A 26,688-nucleotide genomic window follows, 5' to 3' on the forward strand; every position below is an offset into this window, starting at 1 on the left:
AGGTTGAATCCCTGGCATCCATATGGTGCCTCGACCACCACCATGAATGATTCCTGAGCAAAGACAAGGAATAACCCCTGGACACTGCTGGGTGTGGCCCCAAAACAAATAATAATAATAATTAGAATGATAATAATTTTATTGAGGTATCATAGTTTATGATAGTAATTAAGTCATTGTTTTATAATTGTATAGCTATTACCCTGGACTGAAGCGATAGCACAGCGGGTAGGGCATTTGCCTTGCACACGGCTGACCAGGGTTCAATTCCTTCGTCCCTCTCGGAGAGCCCGGCAAGCTTCTGAGAGTATTCCGCCTGCACGGCAGAGCCTGGCAAGCTACCTGTGGCATATTTGATACGCCAAAAACAGTAACAAGTCTCACAATGGAGACTTTACTGGTGTCCGCTCGAGCAAATCAATGAACAACAGGATGACAATGTGACAGGGCTATTACCCTAATCTCTCCACCAGTGTATCAAGATGGTGTGGTTTCTTGACATTATAAACATTCCTGAAGCACTTGTCTAGTGCTGGGGTACAAAGAAAATCCAGCTGTGATTCATTAATCTCAGAGTTTCAACCAATAGAAGAGGAAACAATCGAAGCATGCAGCCCTACATACTGCAGAACCTGGTAAATATTGGCAGAGCTGAGATTAGCTATAAAAAATCTTTGCTCTGTGAAAAGGCAACAGAGAGCAGTGACACTTGAGACTGAATCTTTAAGGAAGAGCAGGAGTTTTCTAGGTGACCAGGCTATGAAACAAGTCAGTGGAACCACCTGGATTAAGGTCTGTCGATGCAAGAGCAGGGGTAGATTCAAGTGCACACAGATCAGTGGGTTAAAGGAAAGGGAATGTCACGTGACTGTGAAATGACCTTGGGAGCCACAGGGTGTGCTAGGAGAGAGGACACTGTCCCATGGGTGAGTAGCCGTTGGAGGCTTTTAAACAAGGCAGTGACACTCATTTGTGGGGTATAGAATAACAAACATCACATGAGGCTGACACCCAAGGACAGTAAGTACAAGGGCCAGGAGGATTGCCCCATAGCTGGAAGACTGCTTCATGAGCAGAGGGAATAGAGAAGGGATCACTAAGAAAATGATGGCTGGAGGAATCAGTCAGGATGGGAGATGTATGCCAAAGTAGATAATGGACCAAACATGATGACCTCTCAGTGTCTGTGTTGCAAGCCATAATGCCCCAAAGTTGAGAGAGAGTATGGGGAATATTGTCTGCCATGGAGGCAGGGGGAGGGTGGGAAAGGGGGAGTATACCCGGGATATTGGTGGTGGGGAATGTGCACTGGTGGAGGGATGGGTGTTTGATCACTGTGAGATTGTAACCCAAACATGAAAGCTTGTAACTATCTCATGGTGATTCAATAAAATTGTTAAAAAATTAAAATTTAAATTTTTTTAAATAAACAAGGCAGTAACAAGTAGGAAAAAAAACAGCTGATAAAGTTAGAATTGAGGAGAAACTAGAGGCAGGAAGATTGTCCAGGCCAGTGACATAGACAGAAAATAACAATACTTTTTTTTTTAAACCTGGGGGTGGATTACACCTGGCAGTGCTCAGGGCTTACTCTTGGCTCTGTGCTCAGGGTCACTCTGGCCGGTGCTCTAAGGACCACATTCAGTGCCAAAGATTAAACCAGGGTCAACCACATGTTTAGCAAGTGCCTTACTCCCTGTAGTGTCTCTGTGCGCCCTCACTAATTTTTTGATTAAAAAAAATTAATCTTGACCCACATTAAAAAAGTTTGTCTGACCAAGTCTGGGCCCACATACCCATGTAACTAAAATAGAACTTTTTAAAATTGAAAGCTTTTATTACTATCTATTATATGCTCTGGGACTTCTACTTCTTTCTATTTTAATTTTTAAAGATATGACTCACTTGAACTGATTGTAATAATGCATTGCTCCATGATGTGAAACAATATGTTATTTACTCCATTTTTTTCTCAGACCAGAGAATGTGATTATAAAATTTGGAGCTTATATTCCAAGATCAACTGAACCTTCCCAGTATAACTCCTTGTTACTTATTTATAAGCAAAAACTTGGTTTCAATCATCATTGCTAGTAAACATGGAATTAACTATGTTAGTTAACAAGGGTGTTAGTTAATTCCCTTCTTTTTATCTCTCTTCTTCCTTGACACTTTCCTTTCTTTTTTGCTTCACTAGTCATGTGGGACATTTATCAGAAATACTAAATTCATTTCTGGAGTATTTTAAAATGGATTCCAGATTTGCATATAAGTCATGAACTTACATCTTGGTTTTTACCCATGTGTCCACTTGCCATAAACAGATCTATTTCAACCAGTCATCTGTTGTTTATGAATACAACCAACTTGCTCTCAAACATCAGAATCTTGCAAAATTGTCACATGTGGTAAACTTAGTGTTTAAAATGCACAAATATAAATACCACTTGCCATGTCTACATAGTTTGCCATGTCTACATAGTTTAAAACAAAATTACTGCAAAGATTTATTGCACAAATTATACTGTTCTTTTTTGGCGCGGGGAAGTTCCCAGAAGTGCTAGGAGCTACCAGGGCCATACCCAGTGGTTCCATGCCATGAAGCCGTGCTGGGGGTCAAACTCAGGACCTAATGCATGCTAGGCAGGAGTTCCGGTCCTTTGAGCTATTTCCCCAGTCCTGCTATCTGAACTTTAAAGCACTAATTTAATCTGTTTAAATGTTTCCTTATTTGGAAGCTGTCTGCCATAGAGGGAGTGAGAGGAGGAGGATGGGGGAGGGGGAGGGGAGAGGGAGACTAGGGACATTGGTGGTGGAAAATGTACACTGGTGGAGAGACGGATGTTTGATCATTGTGTGACTGAAACTCAAACATGAAAGTTTTGTAACTGTAGCTCACGGTGATTCAATCTTAAAAAGTATGGGGAAGGGAGGAGTAAGTAAATTTTTAATAAATTAAAAAAACTTAAAGAAAAAAAGTAAAACAAAAATATTGTTTCCTTATTAAATCCAGATTTACAAGCAGCTGTTGAAGAGGTGCTGCCAAGCCTGAAAAAAGAGGACGCATCCATCTATTATGTCAGCAGAACTTCTAACACGGAGGGAGTTGGCACTTTTCTAGACAAAGTGGATGAAGTATCGACAGAACCTATCCCGGAGTCTTGGCGGTCCGAGGTCACTTTTTCTACTCCAGCTATATACATTTATACATCTGGGACCACAGGTAAAAAAATTTGAAAAAGAGCCCCTCCTGAAAGAGTTAACTAATTGTTGGGGTTAGGTTTTCAAATGCTCTCTTTCTTTGGCAAAGCTTCTCTGATAACTAATACTTCAAGGGATTTAGCTCTTGTCCTGTGGGAATGAGCTGATTTCACGGCATCTGATCCCACTGGACCTCTCCAAACTACATATTTTTCCCCCTGCTTGGAATACAGAATCGCTAATGCACTTCATGGAGAACAACAAAGGTAGTTCTGATGCCGAATTAAATTTGGCACCATGTAGGTTGTCAGAATTTCTCTTAGTTTTGCTTCTTAATTTTTTTTAGTCACTGTGATTTAAAATTTTTTACAATACTGGCAATGATAGGGTTTCATGAATACAACATTGCGCGTGCGCACACACACACCCACACACCCACACACACACACCATAATGTCCTTTTCTCTCCACTACTGATGAATCTTCCCTCACTCCTCTCTATCTCAACAACCCCACTACCCTGCCCTGCCCTACCCCACATCTCTCTGTCATGGTAAGTTCAGTTCTGTAGACTGCTACTTAGATTCTGTGATTGGGGGCTTTTGTTATCCTCTGACTATGCTGTCTTATATCCCATATGTGAGAGAGATCATTTGTATTTGTCCCTCTCCTTCTGGCTGACTTTACTCAGCATGATACTCTCCAGTTTCATCCTTATAGCAGCAAATTGCATGATTTTGTCTTTTTTGCTCAGCTGAGTAGTATTCCACTGTGTTTATGTACAATAGTTTCTTTATCCAGTCACCTGTTCTTGGACACTTGGGTTGTTCCCAGATTTTGACTATACAGAATTTAACAGTAGTACATTGAAAAGTTTCTGCATTATAATATAAATGATGACCAGAATGAAAAAAAAAGACAGCCAATAAAAAAAAAATCCCACAATGTTGGAGAGACTATTTGCCCACCACCCTTAGACAAAGCTTTAATATCTAGGATAGATATAACAACACTTATAAATATTGCACTGTAGCACTGTCATCCCGTTGTTCATCAATTTGCTTGAGCGGGCACCAGTAATGTCTCCATTGCGAGACTTTTTGTTACTGTTTTGGGAACATAGAATACACAACGGGTAGCTTGCCAGGCTCTGTAGTGTGGGCAGGATACTCTCAGTAGCTTGCCAGGCTCTCTGAAAGGGATGGAGGAATCGAACCTGGGTCCACTGCATGCAAGGCAAATGCCCTACCCGCTGTGCTATCACTCCAGTCCTTATAATTATTAACAAGGAAAAAAAATCAACCTCATTTAAAAAATGGAAAGAAAAGAGGGGCTGGAGAGACAGTACTGTGAGTAAAATTCTTTCTTGCACATGGCTGACCAGGGTTTGATCCCTGGTACCACATATGGTTCCCCAAGTACCACCAGGAGTGATCCCTGAGCTCAGAGCCAGGAGTAAGCCCTGAGCACCACCTGGTGCGGCCTAAAAACCAAAACAGAGGTGGGGGGGTTAGGAGAAAGGGTTAGAATAGATGAACAGAGATTTTCTCAGAGGAGATTTACAAATGGCCAGTAAGTACATGAAAAAAAATGCTCTGCATCATTTATCATCGAGGAATTGAAAATCAAAACAAACAATGGGAATTACCTCATATCAGTGATACTGTCACATATCAAAAGAACAAAAACAATCTCTCCCATATGTGGGATTTTAAAAATACACAGCGAGGCAGCAACAAAAGTCCAAAGGCAATATGGTGGGGAACTGATCCACACAATTGAGTTGGGGGCAGAGGAAAGATGAGAGGGAGGGATGTTGGGGTACTTGGAGGAGGAATATGGGTACAATAGTGATGGGTGTGGCATTGGAATTATGTGCAGGAGAAACTATTAATAGTAGTATTGTAAACCATAGGATCTCAATTTTAAAATAAAATAATCAAAATTAAATAAAATTGGACTATAAGTTAAAAAGAACAAAAACAACCAGTGTTGACATGGATGTAGGGAAAACAGGACCCTCATTCACTGCTGGGAGGAATATCAACTGGTCCACCCTTTTTGGAAAACAGTATGGTTTCTACTCAAAAAAATAGGAATTGACTCAGAAATTCCACCTTTAGCCATTTACCCCCCAAGAGTTCAAAAACTCTAGTGGGGGGGGGGGCTGGAGCAATAGCACAGTGGGTAGGGCGTTGGCCTCACATGTGGCCAACCGAGTTCGATTCTCAGCATCCCATATGGTCCACCAAGCACCGCCAGGAATAATTCCTGAGTGCAGAGCCAGGAGTAACCCCTGTGCATTGATTGATGTGGCCCGAAAAGGAAAAAAAGAAAAATTAATCAGAAAATACATTTGCACTCCAATGTTCATTGCAGCACTAGTCACAGTAGCCAAACTCTGGAATTTCTTTGAATGATTATTGCATTTTGATAATCTTATATCCAGTCAAGATAGAAAACAACTTTCTAGTATAAAATATATAAATTTTATATTTTAAAAACCAACCAATAGGGGCTGGAGCGATAGCACAGTGGGTAGAGTGTTTGCCTTGCATGACCCGGGTTCAATTCCCAGCATCCCATATGGTCCCCTGAGCACTGCCAGGAGAAATTCCTGAGTGCAGAACCAGGAGTAATCCCTGTGCATCGCCAGGTGTGGCCCAAAAAGAAAAAAAAAAACAATAAAATGTGGAACACCGAGAAAACAATATAATAACAAGGTGATACTTGTTATCATATTTGGTATTTGATAACAGGGAATTATTTGATCACTCTCTTCCCTTATGGCATGTTTGGTGCTATAGGATGGTTACAGATCAGGTTCGAAAAGCTTATTTCATCCAGAATGTCTTCAGCAATACGCAGCACCAGTAGCCACTAAAAGACAAATGCTGCTAACTAACAGTGCTATTAGAACCCTGCCACATGAAACAGGCAATATTAACATTAATGATATTATTCCCATTGTAAATTATTAATATTAATGATGTTGTGGCATCATTAATATTAATGATAGTGTTATAAAATATTGATGATGTTTTATAATGATATTATAAAACATTTTATACTCTATAAAATGTTTATTTGCATTTTATAGATTTCACTGGCCAATAAGCGTCCAGGGAGATAATGTAGCAATAAGGCCTAAGCGCAGCTGGTGTGGAAAGAAAGAAAGGAAGGGAAGGAGGGAGGAAGGAAGGAAGGAAGAAAGGAAGGAAGGAAGGAAGGAAGGAAGGAAGGAAGGAAGGAAGGAAGGAAGGAAGGAAGGAAGGAAGGAAGGAAGGAAGGAAGGAAGGAAGGAAGGGAGAAAGAAAAAGAGGAGAGAGAGAAGAGAGGAATGAAGAAAGAAAGAAAGAAAGAAAGAAAGAAAGAAAGAAAGAAAGAAAGAAAGAAAGAAAGAAAGAAAGAAAGAAAGAAAGAAAGAAGGAAGGAAGGAAGGAAGGAAGGAAGGAAGGAAGGAAGGAAGGAAGGAAGGAAGGAAAGAAAGAAAGAAAGAAAGAAAGAAAGAAAGAAAGAAAGAAAGAAAGAAAGAAAGAAAGAAAGAAAGAAAGAAAGAAAAAGAAAGAAGGAAGGAAGGAAGGAAGGAAGGAAGGAAGGAAGGAAAGAAAGAAAGAAAGAAAGAAAGAAAGAAAGAAAGAAAGAAAGAAAGAAAGAAAGAAAGAAAGAAAGAAAGAAAGAAAGAAAGAAAGAAAGAAAGAAAGAAAAAGAAAGAAAGAAAAGAGGTTGCCAAGAAAAGAAGTAAAAGTTCAATGATTCATCTTAGTAGGCCAATTTCAAGCTCATGTAACTGTCCTCTGAGCTGCAAAACCTGCTAGTTTAACAACTTAATGTTTGCTGTTCCTGGACAGGGAAAATTTTACCAAAATGTAATAACATAAAGTCTGAGGGTTATATTTAAAAGGAGAGGGGTAAATCAGCTCTAACATGCTGTTTGTTGTGGAAATAGGGAAGTTGAATCTGTGAATCATTTTATCCCTATGGCTAACACATAATGTATGTGTGCATGTATGTATGTAAGCACATAATGTATGTGTGCACTGGCCTTATAAAAGCCAGTGATAAAAACCATGATAGATTAAACAAAAGTTTCCTTCAGCTTTTTATGTCATCAGTGACCTACAGCTAATTTCCCCTTCACCTCAGCAGGTCCTCTTCCATCTCTGTGTCATCTCCCTGGTCCTGGGCTGGCTCATAAACTGAATGTCTAAAACTTCCTTGGGGTTTTAGACTTGCTTCTAAACAGAGTGTGGAGCTTCTATACAATGGAGGCGTTCGCAAATATAAACCTATTCTCAGGAGAAAGAGAGAAATAGCATTCCTTAATTTAATCCATAATTTAGAATTTAAATGTAACTGGGGGATAATTGTATCAAGGTTCATTTTATTTTCTCCTTATCTCATAAGTAAATATTTACCAAGTGACTCCTATAAACATTAATCAGTTAAGCAATTGAAGAACATGATTTCCTAAGTGTTGCCCAAAAGCAATCATTAGCACAGAATTATGTAATAGCAGATATTCTTATTTGTTCATCAAAATAAGATATTAAATCATGTAAATTCCTAAAACTACTTTAAAGAAAATAAAGGTGTGCATTTATGTTTTTAAAATACAATTCAGAGTTTTTCCTATTTGGATGCTTTCCTGGTGAAAGCCATTAATTTGCTTATACTTTCTCCTCTTAATAATAATATGGAAATGAATTTTATTATTGACACCATGCCACTATCAAATATGATGAACTTTGAATTATTCATCTATAACATATGATAATAATTGTTCATCTATAATATATGTTCATACTATAATAATGGTAGTCATACTTCCCTCCTTATAGCAAATTGCTGTTATTTATGTTACACCTAATTAATGTAGCATCAAGCATCAAAAAAAATTTATCTATGTCTTCAGAGAATCTCTTTCTCTTCATAAAGTCAGTGTGTCCACTCATATTTTGAACTCCTTGACCTCTTCCTTTTAATTTTGTGCCCTCCACAACTTAACTGATCTTCCAAAGCAAGCAATATGAGCATAATTTTCAACTGATTCTTATAAGAGCTCACATAAATTATAGTAAAGAAAGTGCAACTATATACAGTCTCGTCTATTACAGCTATACTTATGTCACATCTCACCTTTTGTATGTGCAAAAATCCCAGAATTTGAGAGCACACCTATGCAAGAATATGAGTAAGCAAATACATTTGCACTCCTAATGGGAGAGCCCATGGGTCAGTTCTTGTTTTTTGTTTGTTTTTAATTAATTTTTATTAAAAACACCATGATTTACAAAGTTTTTCATTATACAATTGTTTCAAGCAGTTAGTGTTCCAACACCACCAGTGTGACCTTCCCTCAACCAATATTCCCATTTCCCTCCCAATTCCTACGGGGTCAGTTCTTATAAACCACAATGTGACAGAGTCTATCTAAATTGCAAAGACTTTGTTTTTATCCTCATTTTAGCAATCTTATCTAACAGATGGAGCATTGATCATAGTTTGAGTGATCTGGTGGACTAGGTTATTATTCACTGCAACATCTTTTGAAATAACAAGCTAGTATAAATTAACTATAATACTCATACAAAAAGATGATGCAAGCAGAGAATATAGAAATTAATTAGCAAATAAGGGAAATCTCCATGTACAAATATGCACAACCTCCAGTTGCATTATTAAGTGGAGGGGGACATTCAGAAGAGTACATGATTTTTTTTTAGCGAGGGAAAGGGTAAAAATATGTAAATAAATGGATGTTTGATTATTTTATAGAGAGTAATTACAAGACATTTCTAAAGAGGGCAACAGAGGAAGATAGATGGTAGTATATTTAGATAATTTGATTTCTCTGAATTTTAGCCTCATCTCTAGAATGGAAAATGTAAGTCTGGGGCCAGGGCCTAGTACAGAGGGTAGGGTGCTTGCCTTACAGAAGGCCAACCCAGGTGCAATCTTTGTATGGTGCCCAAGCCTGCCAAGTGTAAGTCCTGAGCACTAGCTCCCTTCAAAAAATAAAAGGAGACAGAAAAAATATAATCCTACTTATCATGCATGAGAATGAATAAAAATTTCTAAGTACTAGGGAAAAGGCTCAGAGCATAAAGTCATTCCTTTCTCTGCAAATTACTACTGTAATAACCTTTGAATTCAGAGGAAAGTATGACCTATAGGTCAAATAGAACCCGCATGCACACTACGTGTATAAACAAGGTTTTATTGAGGGAGAGTCATATTTTTATCTCTTAATTTATTTGGCTGCTTTAACCAGAATAGCAGATTTGAGTATTTACAACAAAAGCCAGATAGCCCTGCAAAAGACAAAATAAGCAAACATAAACCTAAAACATGTACAATCGGAAGTTTTACTTGTAGAAAATAAAAATTAACCAATTCTTGGTTCAACTGATCATGGACTTCCCCAGTGAAATTTTTTTCCCTGTGCAATTTTTAATCACCAGATGATGCAACTTCCTAAACTAAGTTGCTCTCCCTCACCATATCTGAGAATGACTCATTCTTACTGGCTTAATTTTGTGGTTCATATCTGGCTTACTTGTGTTTTCTTGTGTCTCTGCAAAGGTCTCCCAAAAGCTGCAGTGATCAATCATCATCGCATATGGTATGCAACTGGCGCTGCTCTTGCCAGTGGGTTGAGGAAAGATGACATAATCTATACCACTCTGCCCTTGTACCACAGTGCTGCTCTTATGATTGGTGTGCATGGATGTATCGCAACTGGTAAGCATTTTCTCTCAACAGCGCATTGGTCAGTAGCCATTCATTCATATGTGCTCCTAAGAAAGGGAAATATGAAACTTACCTACTTCCCAGAGTACTAGGAATAGCATTTAATTCTGTGTTAATCATATGTTAACAATGAGGTTCTTCTATTGCAAATTACAACATCCAACAGGAGAGAGAACTAAAGGGAATGCCCTGCCACAGAGGCAGGGTGGGGTGGTAGAGGTTGGGGTGGAGGTGGTGGGAGGGATCCTGGAAACATTGGTGGAGGAGAATGGGCAATGGTGGAGGGATGTAATTGATCACTGTATGACTGGAAATGCAAACATGGAAGTTCATAAGTTTGTAACTGTACCTCACGGTGATTCACCAATAAAAATTTTAAAAAATAAAATAAAATAATGAGGTTCTTTAGTCCATTTATCACAAACAGCTCTTGAAAGTAATTTTATCTTCTCCTGCCTGATTATCTACTGACATTTGTAATTTTTTAGTGAATCCAGGATGCAATTTTGGAAGCATTTTAAGTCTTCATCCAGGTTAAGACACTTGATTCCTATATTCCATAAATAATTCTATATCATTTCCATGTTTAGAATCTACTTATTGATCTCTGTCTATATTTTAAATTTTTCCTTCATTTTTCTCCTTTCAATTGTATTCTTTCTGTCTGTTCCATGAGCTCCTCAACCCTGGTTTAGATGCACAGCTTGCCATCTCTTCTTTTTCCTTCTCAAACTAGAGTTGTCATTCTCTCTCCTTTCAGTAGGATGTATGTCCTTTAATAAATTAGTCCAAATATTTGAAGTGGCCATCTCAAACAAAGAAAATGTTTTCTCTGGGACTGGAGCAATAGTTCAGTGAGTAGGGTGCTTGTTTTGCATGCAGGTGACCCAGGTTAGATCCCCAGCACCCCATATGGCTAACTTCTGAGCCAGTTAGGAGTAATTCCTGAGAGTAGGGCCAGGAGTAACCCCTGAGCACTGCCAAGTGAGGCTCAAAAATTAACAGAACACCTTCCTTTTTTTTCTCCTGTGACATTTAATTTTGAACAGTCAAGTATACCTAAAATAGCATATGCATCTACAGATGTGGTTGCTCCATCCTCTGCTTCTTTCCCTGAATGTATGGATCAGCTATGAGGTAGTTAGCTCAGCAACAGTACCATCTTCCAAAGTAGTGAGGAATTACCTTACTCATATTGTTTTGGTTCCTGCCAAAACAAGGTGACATAGAAAAGCCCTAGGAGGACAAATCAATGATTCCTTTGCGAAAGCATCAAGATACATGAAATGAAAAATTCTAAAGAATGAAATATCAGAGTCAAAAGATAGTACAGTATTGAGGGTCCAACTCAAGTTCAATTTCCAGCTCCACATGGTCCCCTGAGCATCTCCTGGAATAGCCCTAAAGGCTCCCAGCACTGCTGGAGTGACCTGAGTATCTCTGACTCCACAAGACCTGAGCAACAGCCTATCTTCAAGCCCTTGTGTTGAACCACCAGCTTGACTGAGAATCCCATGTGAGGCTCCATCAAAAGAGAATTTAACGGGCTGGAGTGATAACACAGGTAGTGTAGGGTGTTTGCCTTGCATGCGGCCAACCCAGGTTCATCCCATATAGTGCCCCGAGCACCACCAGGAGTAGCTACTGAGTGCAGAGCCACGAGTGCTCTGTGCATCGACACCCCTGTGCATCGACAGGTATGACCCAAAAAAGCAAAAAGAGAGAGAGAGAGAGAGAGAGAGAATTTAAAATAGTATTTTTTAATTCCCTTTCAAAACACTGGACTTTTTAATATTTTACAGTAAAATGACAAATAGAATAGAAAATGTTTTAAGATTTATAAATGCTTATTATATTTCATGCCTTTAATTAGGTTGTGTATGATAGAAATATTATTTTTACCAGTCATGTTAGTATTGTATTTCTATTGCTGTCCTGACAAATTGTCACAAACCTATTTAGTGATTTAAAAACAGCAGTTTTATTCTCTCGCTGGAAGATAAGAAGTATTAAGATCAAGCTGTCAGTAGTCCTTGAGCCTCTGCAAGCACTAGGGAAGAATCCATCATCTTCTTTTTTTCTAGCTTCTAGAGACTGCAAAGATTCTTGGCCCTGGGCCCCTTTTTTTCATCTTCAAATCACATCACTTCAACTCTCTGTGTCCTTCATCCCGCCTCTTTCTCCTTTGACCTTCTTCTTCTAACAACTCTTGTGATTTCCATTGGACCCATCTAGATAATCCAGGATGATCTTCCCATGTCAAGATCCTTAACTTCTTCACCTCTTGTGAGTTGAGAAATTCTTGTCAGGCAGAATATATTCACAAGTTGTAGGAAGCACATTGGCATTTGGGGAAACCATTATTCTACCTCACCTATTAAAGAAGAATATTCCCACTTACTCAGGACCCAGCCACTTCACCAGCTTCATCTCCCATGACCCACTCACCCACTCCCACCCCAGTCATCGGCCAACTAATTCTTGGATATCCGCCCAATATCAACTGGACAATGCACTCTGCATGTTCATACTCTTTCCTCTACCTGAAATTGTCTTTTTTTTTCATATTAATTTCTCAAGGCCTATCGCTTCCAAAATAAGCCTTTCTAAACCTTTTGACCTAAACATTTTTTAAAATTTTTTATTAGTGAATCACCATGAGGTACAGTTACATACTTACAAACATTTTTGCTTGTATTTCAGTCATACGATGGTCGAGTGCCCATCCCTCCACCAGTGCCCATTTTCCATCACCAATGGTCCCAGCATTTCCTCCACCCCTACCCTGTCCTCCTCCCAGCTCGCCTCGCCTCTGTGGCCGGGCATTCCCTTTTGCTCTCTCTCTCTCCTCTTGTGACCCAAACAGTTTTAATCTACAAATTCACTTGCTCACATTCTGTTTAGGTCTCATTTGACTTCATATTTTGTTGCTCACTAACTTTTGCTGGCAAAAATTCTGTAGTTATTTTCTCTGCAATTTAATTGAAAGCTCTTACAAGTCAATTTTTATTATTTTATTTTATTTTTGATAGAAAATATTTTATTTTTGCATTAAATATATTTGCTGTTGAATATAATTGATACTCAATGTCTTTTTATAAATATAATTTGCATTGACTTTTTGCCTTTCAAAAACAAAAAATATAACTGAGGAGATTTTTGTAGCATGTCTTTGTTAACCGCTTCTGTACTTTTCTATAGGTGCTACTCTTGTACTGCGGACCAAATTTTCAGCCAGCCAATTTTGGGATGACTGCAGAAAATATAATGTCACTGTCATTCAGTATATTGGTGAACTGCTTCGGTATTTATGCACCTTACCCCAGGTAACACTCACCAAGTTTTATTATCTTCTTAAAATGGATAAAAGGGAAATTCAAGTTGCTTTGGGTCTTGCTGTGTTTTAGGTTGTAGATGTTAGTATTCAGTTCAGAATACAATTGTTTGTCCAAAGCGGTTGACACCACACCTGTCTTATAGGGGGAGTTTACTGAATGACAGTTGTTGTTATTATTATTATCTGTTTTCTATCTCAGCCTCTACCTGGAATATCCTCTGCTTGATCTCTATCTATATTTTTGCTGGTATATAACATTACATTGTGCCTTCTGCCTTGTCAGGCAGAATATTCACAAGTTCTAGAAACTAGTACATGGACAGTTGGGGAAACCATTATTCGGTCCCTGTGGTGTATATTTGTACATATTGTACAGGATCACCCAGTGAGTCCAATTAATATCTGTCACCAAAGACAATAACAGAAATTTTTCTTGTAGTGAGGACTTTTAAGATCTATCTTAGCAACTTTAAAATATGCAATAGATGTTATAAACTGTATATTACATCTCCATGCCTTACCTATTTTATAACTGAATATTTACTTTTTTATAACCTCCTCCCTTAACTCTTTTCTCCCACTTCCATTTCTGGTAACCATAAAATTAACCATCCATTTCCTGAACCTATGAACTTGAGTTTTTAGAAAATTCCATATATACATGAGATACGATGCTGTTTTTCTTTATCTGTCTGACATGTTTCATTTAACATGATGCCCTCAGTTTCCTGGGTTGTGACAAATAACAACTTTCATTCTTTTTAAGGCTAGGTAATAATCTACTGGTTGTGTATATGTATACATCACAGTTTCTCTATCCACTTATGCATTAATGGGAACTTAAGTTGTTCCATAGCTTGACTATTGTAAATTGTGCTGAGATAAACATGAGGGCTCCTATATTTTTCAAATTATCTTAAAATAAATACCCAAAAGTGGAATTTCTTTTTTTCTTTTTGGGTCACACCCAGTGATGCATAGGGGTTATTCCTGGTTCTGCACTCAGAAATTACTCCTGGTGGTGCTCAGAGGACTATATGGGATGCTGGGAGTAGAACCCAGGTCAGCCGCGTGCAAGGCAAATGCCCTACCTGATTGAATCATGTGGTACTACTATTTTTAAAAGCCTCCAATGTGTGTAATCACAGCAGCTAACATCCCTACCAAGAGCACACCAGGTCCCCTATTCTCCACACTTTCACCATTACCTGTTAATTCTTGTCTTTTTGATAATAAGTTCTTGAATAACACTGCAGTGGGTGTGAGGTTATAGCTCATTGTGTTTGTTGGGGTTTTTTTTTTGAGAATTCATTATGTTGCATGTCTTTTCACATACTAATGGCCATGTGAAAAAGGTCTATCCATATTTTTCTGTCCAAATTTTAGTTGGAATGGAATGCTTGGAATTGTTTTGTCTGCTACTGAACTATATGAGTGTTTCAGATATTTTGGCTGTGAACCCTTATTAGATATGTGATTTTCAAATATTTTCTACCAATCAGTCGGTTGCATTTTCTGTGGAGAAGCTTTTAATATAATATAATCCAATTGTTTATGTTTTCTTGTGTTATCTCTGCCTTGAGCTTCAGATCCAAAAAATTATCATCAAGATCAATATCTAGTTGCTTATCACCTATGTTTTTTCTAGGAGTTTTGTAGCTTTATGCCTTATGTTCAAGTCTTTAATCTATTTTGAGTTGATTTTTATGTGTTATATGAATCAGTGGTCCAGTTTCATGGGTTTTTTTTAACCTACTCAAGTCTCACTCTCAAAGCACAGTGCAAATGATAACTTATAGGTTAAAATTACCAGGTGGCCCCCAAAATGGCATTATTCTCTTTCCCTGCATCTATCCCTTACCACTATCCCCTGTGGCCCTATAACATTGTAGGTGTTTATCTACTTGCATCCGATCTCCCTAGGCTGTAAAATCCTGATGGCAGGGGACTACAATTGTTCCCTTGCTCACTCTTATACCAAAGGCATGCAGGAAACTTTTACTTAATGTTACTTAATGACTAAATCCCCATGTGGCTTTGAAAGCAACCAACTACATCTATCATCAAGCTTGGAACAGATACCCAAAGTAACTCTAAGGGCCTTGGATTTATCCTCTTAACAGAGACCCTGATGGAATTGTTAAAGAACTCCTCCTCCTGCCCACCCTTTTGGCTCTCATCAGAAACATGACAGCTGGTTAGAGGGCCAGATCAGAGACCCTCGACAATAGATCTCCTGATGTTTGGCTCCCCTTCTTCATTCTTTGCTGTCTGGACTTGCTTTCTGCACTATCGACCTTTTCAGCATCACTGACCCTTACCCAGACCAGAACAGTAATGCCAACCCTCTGCCCACCAGGCTGCAAAGATAAAAATGGCTTCAGATTTCCAGGTGCACACCCACCCCCAGCAGACAAAATTCACAGCATTTGAGAAGCACTAGATTAATTAATGCACTAAACATACCAGATTCTACTTCCTTTAATCCTTTTTTATCATCATCAGAAAACAAACTCAGAAGATCACTGCTTGGCTAATTTCCTCTTTTTAAATACCTGCAATGTTCAAGTTCTAGGTGCCAGAGAAGTATAACATGTTCTTTTCTAGCTCTTTATCTCTGCCTTATTTATACTCTTCCCTCATTAGAGAGGGCCTCCTGTTAACTATCAAATGGATCATTCCACCCCTCGCTGTCCAATTAATTGACATAAAAAGTAGTAATGCTCTCACACATAGTGAAATCTCTTTGTAGAGCTTAGTATGACTCTTGTCAGGTTCTCTCAATTAAATAGAAGCTCCATACAATGGGTCCTTTGCTCACAGTCATATCTCAACACCAAGACTGACATCTAGCACGTTCAAGGCATCAACAACTTTTGCTGAACTCTTACTCCTGAAATGAGATTGGCGTAATAGTAAAGTGGACAAGGTGATTGCCTTGCACACAACCAACCCAGGTTCCATCCCTGGCACCCTATATTGTCCCTCAATCTGAGCACAGAGCCAAGGGTAAATCACACAGCTGGGTATGCCCCCCCCAAAAGAAAAAATAAAAATAAAAAATGTATAATTAAGTTGGAGGAGGTAAAGTATTCCCCTTACCTGAAAATATTCAGGCATATACCTTTTGATTTTGATTTTGAGAATAGATTCCACAGAATCATTCAACAGTTAATAATTCCATCAGTTAATTGCTTTTGCACAGAAATTTCTTTTGATGCCATTATTGATGTTATTGTTAATAAGCCATCTGGTCCTCAAGATTGCATGCTTCTCTATTAAAACAAAGAATCCCATATGGGGTCCTTCCACTTGGCTTTTCTTCTCTGCCGAAAGGCACCGCACCGCTTTGTCACTTTGAAGTCTCCTGGGAGAGTACATGTTATTTCTATCAGTGCTAATGTGAGCCGCCTTTGGATCTGAGAAAAAGAAACATGCGTATGTAGTTCTATTGAGCTCATGCACAGTCCACACATCACACACATCCACTCTCCTTCCTTCAATGTTTTTCTCCAGATACTGTCAGACAAAGGTAGTTTGATAGGGATTTCATACTTTCAACCCCTTTAAACTTGTTATAACATTCATGGATGACCTCTAGTTTAGTAGATTCATAGTACCTACTGACCCTTTTCTTTCCATATCTGAGTTCTGGTTTGTCTGGAACCTAGTCTAAGAAATGCATTTGAGACATTTCACTATCTTAGAAAATTGACAGCTCAGCCTGAGATTTGTATCTCATCCTTTCTCTCTCTCTTTCCTCTCCCTCTTCCTCTTTTCTCTTATTTCTCAAAGTCATTTTATTTCACTAAAAAAAAGAATTCGCTGATAATCACAAGAAATTGTCAAAATACCTCAAGAGAACTTTTTAGCTTATATATATATATGAAAACAAAAGAAAGTTATACTAATAAACTAATTCAGCAAAGCCTAAAAAAGAAATAAGTACACAAGAATTAACTGACCAACAAGGTTAAAGATTTTTATAATGGGGGCCAGAGAGATGGTATAGTGGTACACTTGCCTTGCACATAGCAGACTGGGGTTCAATCCCCGGCACCCTATGTGGTTCCCTGAGCACCACCAGGAGTGATACCTGAACACAGCATCAAGAGTAAGCCCTGAGCACTGCTAGATGTTTCTCCCCCCCCCCCCGAGCACAGCATCAAGAGTAAGCCCTGAGCACTGCTAGATGTTTCTCCCCCGACTCAAGAACAGAAACTTTTGTATGATGTGATAACAGCATGTTGTGAGCAAACGGTCTCAGGCACTGACAGTGAAAATGTCCACCAATAGGAGCTGGAGCGATAGTGCAACAGGTAGGACTTTTGCCTTGCATGTGGCTGACCTGGGTTCAATTCCCAGCATCCCATATGGTCCCCTGAGCTCGCCAGAATGATTCCTGAGCACGGAGTCAGGAGTATCCCCTGAGATTTGTCGGTGTGACTCAAAAACCTAAAAAAACAAAAGAAAGATAATGGTCATCATTTATTGACTATTGGCCAACTCTCAGGAGCTTTGCTCATGCAAAGACCCATGTCTATGCAGAAATTACGGAAACCTTCTACATACACAAAGAAACAAAAAATACATTCAAACAAGTCAGTCACTCTCATTGAAGGCTGAATTGGGTTCTAGGACAAGGTTATTGATTTAAATGATTTTTAAAGTATTACTGGAGGTTAATTATTTTTAATATCTGCCTTCTTCCATTGTTTTATTTGGACGTTGGCATCAGGCTTATGTGTTTATAATAAAAGGCCAAGCCAGTTCATTTCCTGTGATATAGAGTTGTCACCTTTCATTTGCACACATACACACATATGTGTGTGGTGTGTGTTTAGTTGCCTTAAAAATGTTATTAAGGGGGAAATATGCATTATAGTAAGCTATTGCTAAAGTCCAGTGTTACACACTCCATTTAGGAATTTATACTCCATGAGTTTCTATTGGTTCAGGGATGTGGCTCAGTCAGAAAGCTTGTGTCTCCCAGATGTGAGACCCTGAGTTTAATCCCCAACACCACACACACACACACACACACACACACACACACACACACACACACATTTATCCTGTGTGTGGGTATCACTGTATCACTGTCATCCCATTGTTCGTCGATTTACTCGAGCATGAACCAGTATACACGTCTCTGTTACACTCAGCCCTGAGATTTTAGCAGCCTCTCCTTACTTTCCCAACGATTAGAGGCTCTTTCAGGGTCAGGGGAATGAGACCTATCGTTACTGTTTTTGGCATATCGAATACGCCACGGGTAGCTTGCCAGGCTCTGCCGTGTGGGCGGGATACTCTCAGTAGCTTACCAAACTCTCCGAGAGGTATCTATATATCTTTTACTGTATTTGAAATATGAACACGCCACTGGGAGCTTGCAAGGCTCTCCCATGGGAGCAATAGACTCTCAGTAGCTTGCCAGGTTCTCCCAGAGGGATAACTAGGCTATAAGATGTCCGGGAGCTTGGTCTTATAGTCTCTGGATGTTGGCCGTTGGTGGGATTACACAGCGCTGGGGAAGTTTGTGGGTGTGGCAGCGAAGCTACTGGAAAATGGGGGGTCTGGGTGGAGAAGGTCCAGTCCCAATCCAAACAGGCTTGGAGATCTCAGCCCCAGGTCCCGAACACCTGGGTTTCTCTGCCGGTCCTCTCATGCGTGAGGCTCGTCGAAACGTTTGTGGGTATGTGAGAAGAATATCAAAGAAGGAGAAAAGGGAAGTTTAAAAAACCAGAAAATTTCTAGGGGCAACGCATAGAAATTATCCAATTTGCAAGGGACATTCAAATATACCAAAACCCTGAAGCAACTGACTAAAACCCACTTACCTCTCTAGCATTATCTGCATTACCTATAAAATTAGATCACCATTGTATGGTTCTTTCCCGGCCTAAAACTTCAACCTGTGCATCACCTCCATTCTGAAAGCCAACAGAATAGAAGGGAATGCAGCCGCTCTGAGACAGAGCAGCAGTTGTCCTGCTGAGCCCAGGACAGGAGCAGACTTGGGGAAAGTTTGCCAGAGGACATGAGTTTTCACAACTGCCGAGTTGTTGAGAAATAGGGCAGCCATTTGGGAAGAGCCTATGCAGAATGTGGGAGGAAGAACCTGACATAGAGCAACTGTGAGCCAGGTGACAGAAAGTCACTGACTTGAGTGATAAGGAAACTGTTTGGAACTATACCCATAATACAGTGGGTAAGGCATTTGCCTCGAATGTAGCTGACCTGGGTTCAATCCCTGGTACCCCAGATGGTCCCCCAAGCACCACCAGGAGTGGTGAGCCAGAAGAAAGCCTTGAACACCATCAGATATGCTCCCCCAATTTTTTTCAATCTTTTAAAAAAAATTTTTTTAAAGAAGTAAACAGTGTGTCCTGTTTCAAAGGAATGTTCTAGTAGTAGCCAACACTCCCAGCCACTGGTAAGCAAAATCCAGGATGTGAGCCAGGCTGCTCAGGAGGCCCCAGGCAGGATCAGCTCATTGTGCCCACAAACATTTCCAGCCTCAAGCCTAATCCCTTCTGCTCTGTAATCCCTAGTTTGTGGTGAAAAGTGAGCCTGTGGCATTGTTGCCATGATCCCGGTTACCTACCACCCACAGGTGACAGCTGCACCTGTGAGATTGGCTCGGTTCCAGACACCCGGGGCACCTGTGCCTGAGTCCAGCCCTGATCCCCGTGTCTGGGCCTTTCGAAGTTGAACGGTGGGGTGACTTCCTGGTGTAGGTCACTTTTTCTTTCCCTGGAAGGATTATTCTCTATGCGGAGCCCAGGTCCAGGCACTGTGGATGATGGAGAGAGACTTGGCTTCAAAAGAGTTTACGGTCTAACGGGGAGACAGATACTTTCCACCCTTTACCATTTCCTGAGACCAGGAAGTGAAGAGAGCGAGTCAGAGTCAACCTTGTCTTGGTTGCAAAGGGAGATGGGGCTGTTTAGGAAATAAGGACGGTCTTGAGTTAACAGGGAAATCCCACATCAGTGCATCTCATGCAGGCCTCTGACACATAACCCTCAGGTCATGGTTATTCATAAACAAGTAGTCTCCAGGTATGTGTGACCTGTTCTTGGAGCAGCAGTGAAGGAGACACAGCAGTGGAGAGAAAGGAGAAGAGAACGGGCGTCTCTGAAAACCCTCTACTGAGAACAGTACCTCATAGATGGGGTGTTCCTACAACCAAAAGGAGACTTGGAAAGTAAAAGGGGTGTCAGCTCACCAGGGAGCTACAGAGATAGTACAGCAATTTGGGCGCTTGCCTTGGACTCGGCTAACCTGAGTTCAATACCTGGCACCCCATATGTTCTCCTGGACACTGCCAGGAGTGATCCCTGAGCACAGAGCTAGGAGTAAGCCCTGAGCACTAGAGGGTATGACCAAAATAACAAAAATAAATAAAATGTGTCTGGACAACAAGCTTAAACCAGGATTGTCTCAGCTCCACCAGACAAAGATTGTCCTTATGTTTAGAAGTACCTGGTAGTTATAAAAGGAAATGGATTTCTGACCTAGGAACTAAGCACTGATGATGAATGCCTGAAATAATGCAAGTTCTTAACGTTTCTTAAGGTTTCTTGGGGTCCCCTCCCTCTCTCCCCATTTCATTTTTTCCTCAAAAAGTGTATACAGAGGGCTTTCTTTCTCCATTGACCTGTCTATCCTCCTGAAGGACCTTTACTACCTAAAAGGTTTGACCAGCTCTCTTCTTAAAAAATTAAATAAATAAATAAAAAGAAATGCATGTGCCCTATTCCCCTAGGCCCTGGGCTCCTCCTGCTTGGAAACCAGTTCAAGGTTTGTTTTGGTTTAGTTTTAACTGCCATGTCAAAAGTCTCCCCTTCTCAGTGAACTTCCCACCTCTTCTTTCCAGCAGTTCTTTTCAAAGAGAAATGCATTCTGAATCCTCTTTGCCTTGATCTCACAGGGTCGTAAAGAAAGAGCCTTCTCTCTTGCTAGATCAGCAAATTCATATTTGACGTGGGAGAAAAGTTCTAGTTATACAACACCTTCCCCTGTTCTATTCTGCTTTCCGTTAAAGGTCAGAGTTACAGTTATTTATTTACCTGTGTCTCCCACCAGGCCAGGACTCACTGGAGCACAAGAACTGCCTCCGTGATAGAAAGGATTTTAAAACTCACCGTGGGTTTGGGTCTGTTTGCGGGGGCCTCACTGAGTGGAAAGCAACCATGTTCCTCCCACTTGCCAACACAGCTCTCTTTTCAGTTCTTTCTCTCAAAACAGATTGTCCTTTGTGATTTTTATTTATAGCAAAACATCTTCCTCCTGGGTCACCTGAGGCGACTGGGAATCAGCTTCCTCCCTCTCTTCCCCTGGGCAGCCCTTCCGGAAGGCTCCATTGTCTCCGTTCAGCTCTCACTGCTCTTCTGACCTCTAGATCTCTGTTCGGATGTGAGCCTGAGTTTCTCCTCCCGGGGGCCAGGGGTAGAATTCACTGGTAGAGTACTTGCCTTGCTTGCCTGAGCTCCTGGGTTCAATCCCTGGCACCCCAAAAATAAATATGTAATAACACTAATCTTTTGCGGGGCGTGTGGCTGAGCAGTAAAGTGCATTCCTGGCACACAGGAGAGCTGTGTTAGATCCCATCATCATCATCATCATTATTCTATTGATTGTTGATTTTCTCTAGCAGTCTTAGTAACGTCTCCATTCATCCTAGCCCTGAGATTTTAGAAGCCTCTCTTTACTCATCCTTCCCAACCATGCCGCATTGGAAGGTCTTTCAGGGTCAGGGGAATGAGACCCATCATTATTACTGATTTTGGTATATGAATACACCACGGGGAGCTTGCCAGGCTCTCCCATGCAGGCAGGAAACTCTCAGTAGATCCCCAGCACCACAAAATCACTCCATCCATCAAAGTGAGGCTTCTACTCTCCAGGGCCCCTAGGCCCTAAGATTACTTCTTTTTAATGATGGTGGGAAAGGATTCTCTTTCACTGCCTCCGTCTACCTCTCCCTCAGACTTCCCTTCCTTCAGCCTCTGGCACAACTGTTCTCAGTTGCCTTTGTCATTCTCAATTGAAAGTCATTGCTTCAGACTATGTCAGATCTTTCTCATGAAGCTCCCTCCTTCCTGGAAATTCACTACCCTCACTAAGAAAACCAGGGTCGTATTGGAGTGATAGTAGAGCGGGGAGGGCATTTGCCTTGCACAGGGCCAACCCAGTTTGATCCCTGGCATCCCATATGGTCCCCCAAACACTGTCAAGTGTAATTTCTGAGCATTGCCAGGTGTGACCCAAAAAGCCAAAAAATAATAATAATAAAATAAAAGGAAAGGAAAGAAGCAACCAGGATGTTGTTCTTGCTTCATATTGGATTTAATCAAGGCTAGGGATGTGGCCCAGCGGGAATCTTCCTACTTTTCATGCATGGAATCTGAGTTTAATCACTGGCACAGCAAAAGTAGTTTTGATCAGCTTGAATATAGGTTAAAGGTTGGTATCACTTAGTTCTGTTAAGTTTTCTCACCTTGCCTCTTAAAAATCAAATAGGTAAGCCAGAGAGATAGTGCAGGGGTGAAGGAACCTGGACTTGATCCACAACACCACATAAGGTTCCCCAAGCCCTGCCAGTAGTAATCACTGAGCACAGCCAGGTGTGACCCAAAACCTAAAAATAAATATGAAATTAAAATTGAGGGGCCAACTCAACACCTTTATTGCAAACCACAACACCTAATCAGAGAGAGAGAACAAAAGGGAATACCCTGCCATAGTGACAGTGTGGAGTGGGGGGGGGGAGCGAGACTGGGGAGGGTGGGAGAGATGCTGGGTTTACTGGTGGTAGAGGATGGGCACTGGTGAAGGGATGGGTTCTCGAATTTTGTATGGGGGAAACATGAGCACAATAATGTATAATTCATTTCAATTCTTAATGTAATTTTATTAGATCAATAAAGTCCAGATGAAAAAAAAAAGAAAAAAAAAGAAAAAATAAATAAAATAAAATTGAGGGGCCAGAACTATAGTACAGTGGGTAGGGTGTTTGCCTTGCACACAGCAGACCCCAGTTCAATCCCCAGTATCTCATAGGGTTTCCTGAGCCCATCAGAAGTGGTTCCTGAGCACAGAGCCAGAAGTAAGCCCTGAGCAGTGTTGGCTGTGGCCTAAATAAATAAATAAATTTTAACTGGAGATCTTGGAGATAGCTTAAGGAACTGAGCACATGCTTTATATGCAAGGGGCCTAGGTTCCATCCCCTGCAACACATGGTCCCTCAAACACCACCAGGAGTGACACCCCCTCACCAGCACAAAGTCCAGAGTGGCCCCTGAGTACCAACAGGAGTGACTCCCAGATATTGCTGGGTGTCACCCGCCCTTTATCCCAAAATCAAAATAGAGTGTTAACTTTCAGTAACAATATTGTAAAAAACAATGCCCAAAAGGAGAGAGAGAGAGAGAGAAGAGAGAGAGAGAGAGAGAGAGAGAGAAAGCACCTGCTATAGGGGCAGGCAGGAGTTGGGGTTTGTTGGGAGGGAACCTGGGGACACTGGTGATGGAAAATGTACACTAGTGTAGGGATGGGTGTTGGAACACTATATGACTGAAACCCAATCATAAACAGCATTGTAAGGGTCTATCTCACAGTGATCCACTTAGCAATGAGTCAGAAAGAGAGAGACAGATATAGAAAGATTTCACTCATCTGTGGAATATAAAATAACATAATAGGAGACTAGCACCCAAAAGTAGTAGAAATAAGTACCAGGAGGTTTGCTCCATGACTTGGAAGTCAGCCTCACATGCTGGGGGAAAAGGCAGCTCAGATAGAGATGGGAACACCATGTGAAGTGTTTTTGGAGGACCCACTCGGGATGGGAGATACATGCCAAAAGTAGACTATAGATTGGACATGATGGCCACTCAATACCTCTATTGCAAACCACAACACCCAAAAGGAGAGAGAGAACAAAAGGGAATGCCCTGCCACAGAGGCGAGGGGGGGAGGGGGGGTGAGTGGGAGGGGATGGGTATGGGGGGTGGGAGGGATACTGGGATCATTGGTGGTGGAGAATGACTATTGGTGGAGGGATGAGTTCTCGAGCCAAAACACGAGCACGAAAATATGTAAATCTGTAATTGTACCCTCACCGTGATTCACTAATAAATTTTTTAAATAAAATAAAATAATACTTAAATAAGAAAAAAAAGTTTTTAAAAAAGAGTGTGAAGGATATGTCAACAAACCCAGGAGCATGTGCCTATGTGTTCAGTCTCCTGCACCACCAACCTGAGCACTGGGCAAAGCATCAGAGGCTGTGGCTCCTATTTTCAAAAACCTCCGAAAATATCCAATTTGGGGGTTTCTAAATCAAGAGTTCTAGCTATCTGTGCATACTGTGTGTGTTGGGTTTGAGGTGGAGGGAGTGCAGTGTGTAGAAGTGACAGGAAAAGCATCCACGGGGGCCCTGGGGACAAGCACAGGACTAGAGCACATGTTCTGTATCCCAGAGCCTGAGTTCCATCCCCAACACTGCGTGGTCTTGCAAGCACCACAGGGAACAGTGAACCCATAACCAGTGTGAGTATGTGGAAACCCAGAAGCAGTCATTAACATGTCAAGTACAGACTCTGCCAATATTTCAACTGTCTGCTTCTCCTCTGGCCACAGAGACCGAATGACCGTGATCACAAAGTGAGAATGGCAGTTGGAAACGGCTTGCGAGGAGATGTGTGGAGAGAATTCATCAGGAAATTTGGGAACATTCACATTTATGAGTTCTATGCTGCCACGGAAGGCAATATTGGCTTTATGAATTATACAAGAAAAATCGGTGCTATTGGAAGAGTAAACTACCTGCAGAGAGTAAGTACAATGAACAGTGAGTGCCTAGGGATCCAGGTTTCCAAATAAAGAGGTTTCTAAAGAGCTGAGTCGTGACCGCATGATGAACAGAGATTGGTGCAGCATCAGAGCCCATGCCCACCCCGCTCACCTAGGAAGGTTTGCTTATTCTCTGACAGAAACCTCAAAAAAAAATGGGGCCAGGGATGTGCTCAGTATTTGAGAGCCTGCCTTGCATGTGGGAATTCTAGGTTCCCATCCCTGGCACCATGAAAATAAATAAATAAATAAATAAATAAATAAATAAATAAATAAATAAATAATCCCCCTAATAATAATAAATATTAGATTCTGTTAGTAACCCATTCTGTTTGAAACATACTTACAACTCACATTGTTTTCTTGATTCTTTTCCCATTTGGGTTTGATAAGAATCCCTGATGGGTGCCAATCCCATTCATTCGCTGTGTACTTTGAAATGTGTTCTTTGCCTTTTGGTCATGTGGTGATGCTCACTTTTTATATCAACAAGAGTAGGCCAAACCCCTTGAGCTTTGGACTCAGTTGTTGGGACCAAGTGTTAGCTGAGAGCTAGGCAGCCAGGGTTAAGAACAACCAGAACCTTGCACGGGATACGGCCCAGTTCTAAGCTGTTGGGAGCATTTATATTTATCAGGTAACTCCACCAAAAAGACAGCTCATACTTTGAAAGCAGCTCACATAGCTCTATGTTTTACCACTCAGATGTTTAAGACTAATTACAGGTGGTAACAGTCAGAAAACTGGGGAAATGTGATGAAAGAGAAGGGAATTTTTTGCGTTTTGTTAATGCTTTGTACCTGGGTGGTAGTGACATAGGTATACACATGTGTAGAACTATACCAAACTATGCACTTTATGTGTATGTACTTGTCAGCAATTAAGGCTTGTATCTTGCACGTGGCCCACTGAGTTCGATCCCCAGTACCACATGCCTCCCCCCACAAACATCACTGGGTGAAGCCCTAGAAACCCCCAAGCACCACCAGCTATGTTCTTAGAGAGACATACCTACAACTCACATAGTCTTCTTGGTGCCATTCCCATTTGTGTATGATTAGAATCCCTAAGAACCTTCCTCTAGGGCGGCCAGAGAATCCCCAGCACTGCAAAGGCCAAACTGTATCCGATTCTTAGGGCTTCACATTGACCCACTGGCAGATTAACCAAGAAACACCAGAGGGATCGGAGGACTCTTGAGTACTTCTTGGGAGATGAGCCCCTTGCCCCCCCCACAAAAAAAAGATATATGTATTTGATGTATACTGTAGCAGAATTATTTTTAATATAAAAGAATCTGTACTCAAACTGATATATTTTAATTTTGCCAGAAAGTCATAACTTATGAACTGATTAAGTATGATGTGGAAAAAGATGAACCTGTCCGAGATGCAAATGGATATTGCATCAAAGTTCCCAAAGGTACAGTGGGCTTTTATTCTATTAGCCTGTGTGTTTTCTTACCTTGACCAAGTGGCTTTTAAAAAAAAAATTTATTATTGAATCACCATGAGGTACAGTTACAAACTTAGGAA

General features: G+C 40.7%; 1 protein-coding gene across 1 annotated transcript in view; it reads left to right on the forward strand.

Moving 5' to 3' along the window:
- Positions 1–26,688, forward strand: part of SLC27A2 (solute carrier family 27 member 2) — a 57,436-nt gene that overhangs the window by 16,240 nt on the left and 14,508 nt on the right. The window contains exons 2-6 of the mRNA XM_004611782.2: positions 3,014–3,223; positions 9,787–9,945; positions 13,156–13,280; positions 24,941–25,135; positions 26,485–26,575. Of these exons, the coding sequence (XP_004611839.2) occupies positions 3,014–3,223; positions 9,787–9,945; positions 13,156–13,280; positions 24,941–25,135; positions 26,485–26,575 (780 nt within the window). The remainder of the gene's footprint in view (positions 1–3,013; positions 3,224–9,786; positions 9,946–13,155; positions 13,281–24,940; positions 25,136–26,484; positions 26,576–26,688) is intronic.

Source organism: Sorex araneus, chromosome 3 (assembly GCF_027595985.1).
Source record: "Sorex araneus isolate mSorAra2 chromosome 3, mSorAra2.pri, whole genome shotgun sequence".
Lineage (NCBI taxonomy): Eukaryota > Metazoa > Chordata > Mammalia > Eulipotyphla > Soricidae > Sorex > Sorex araneus.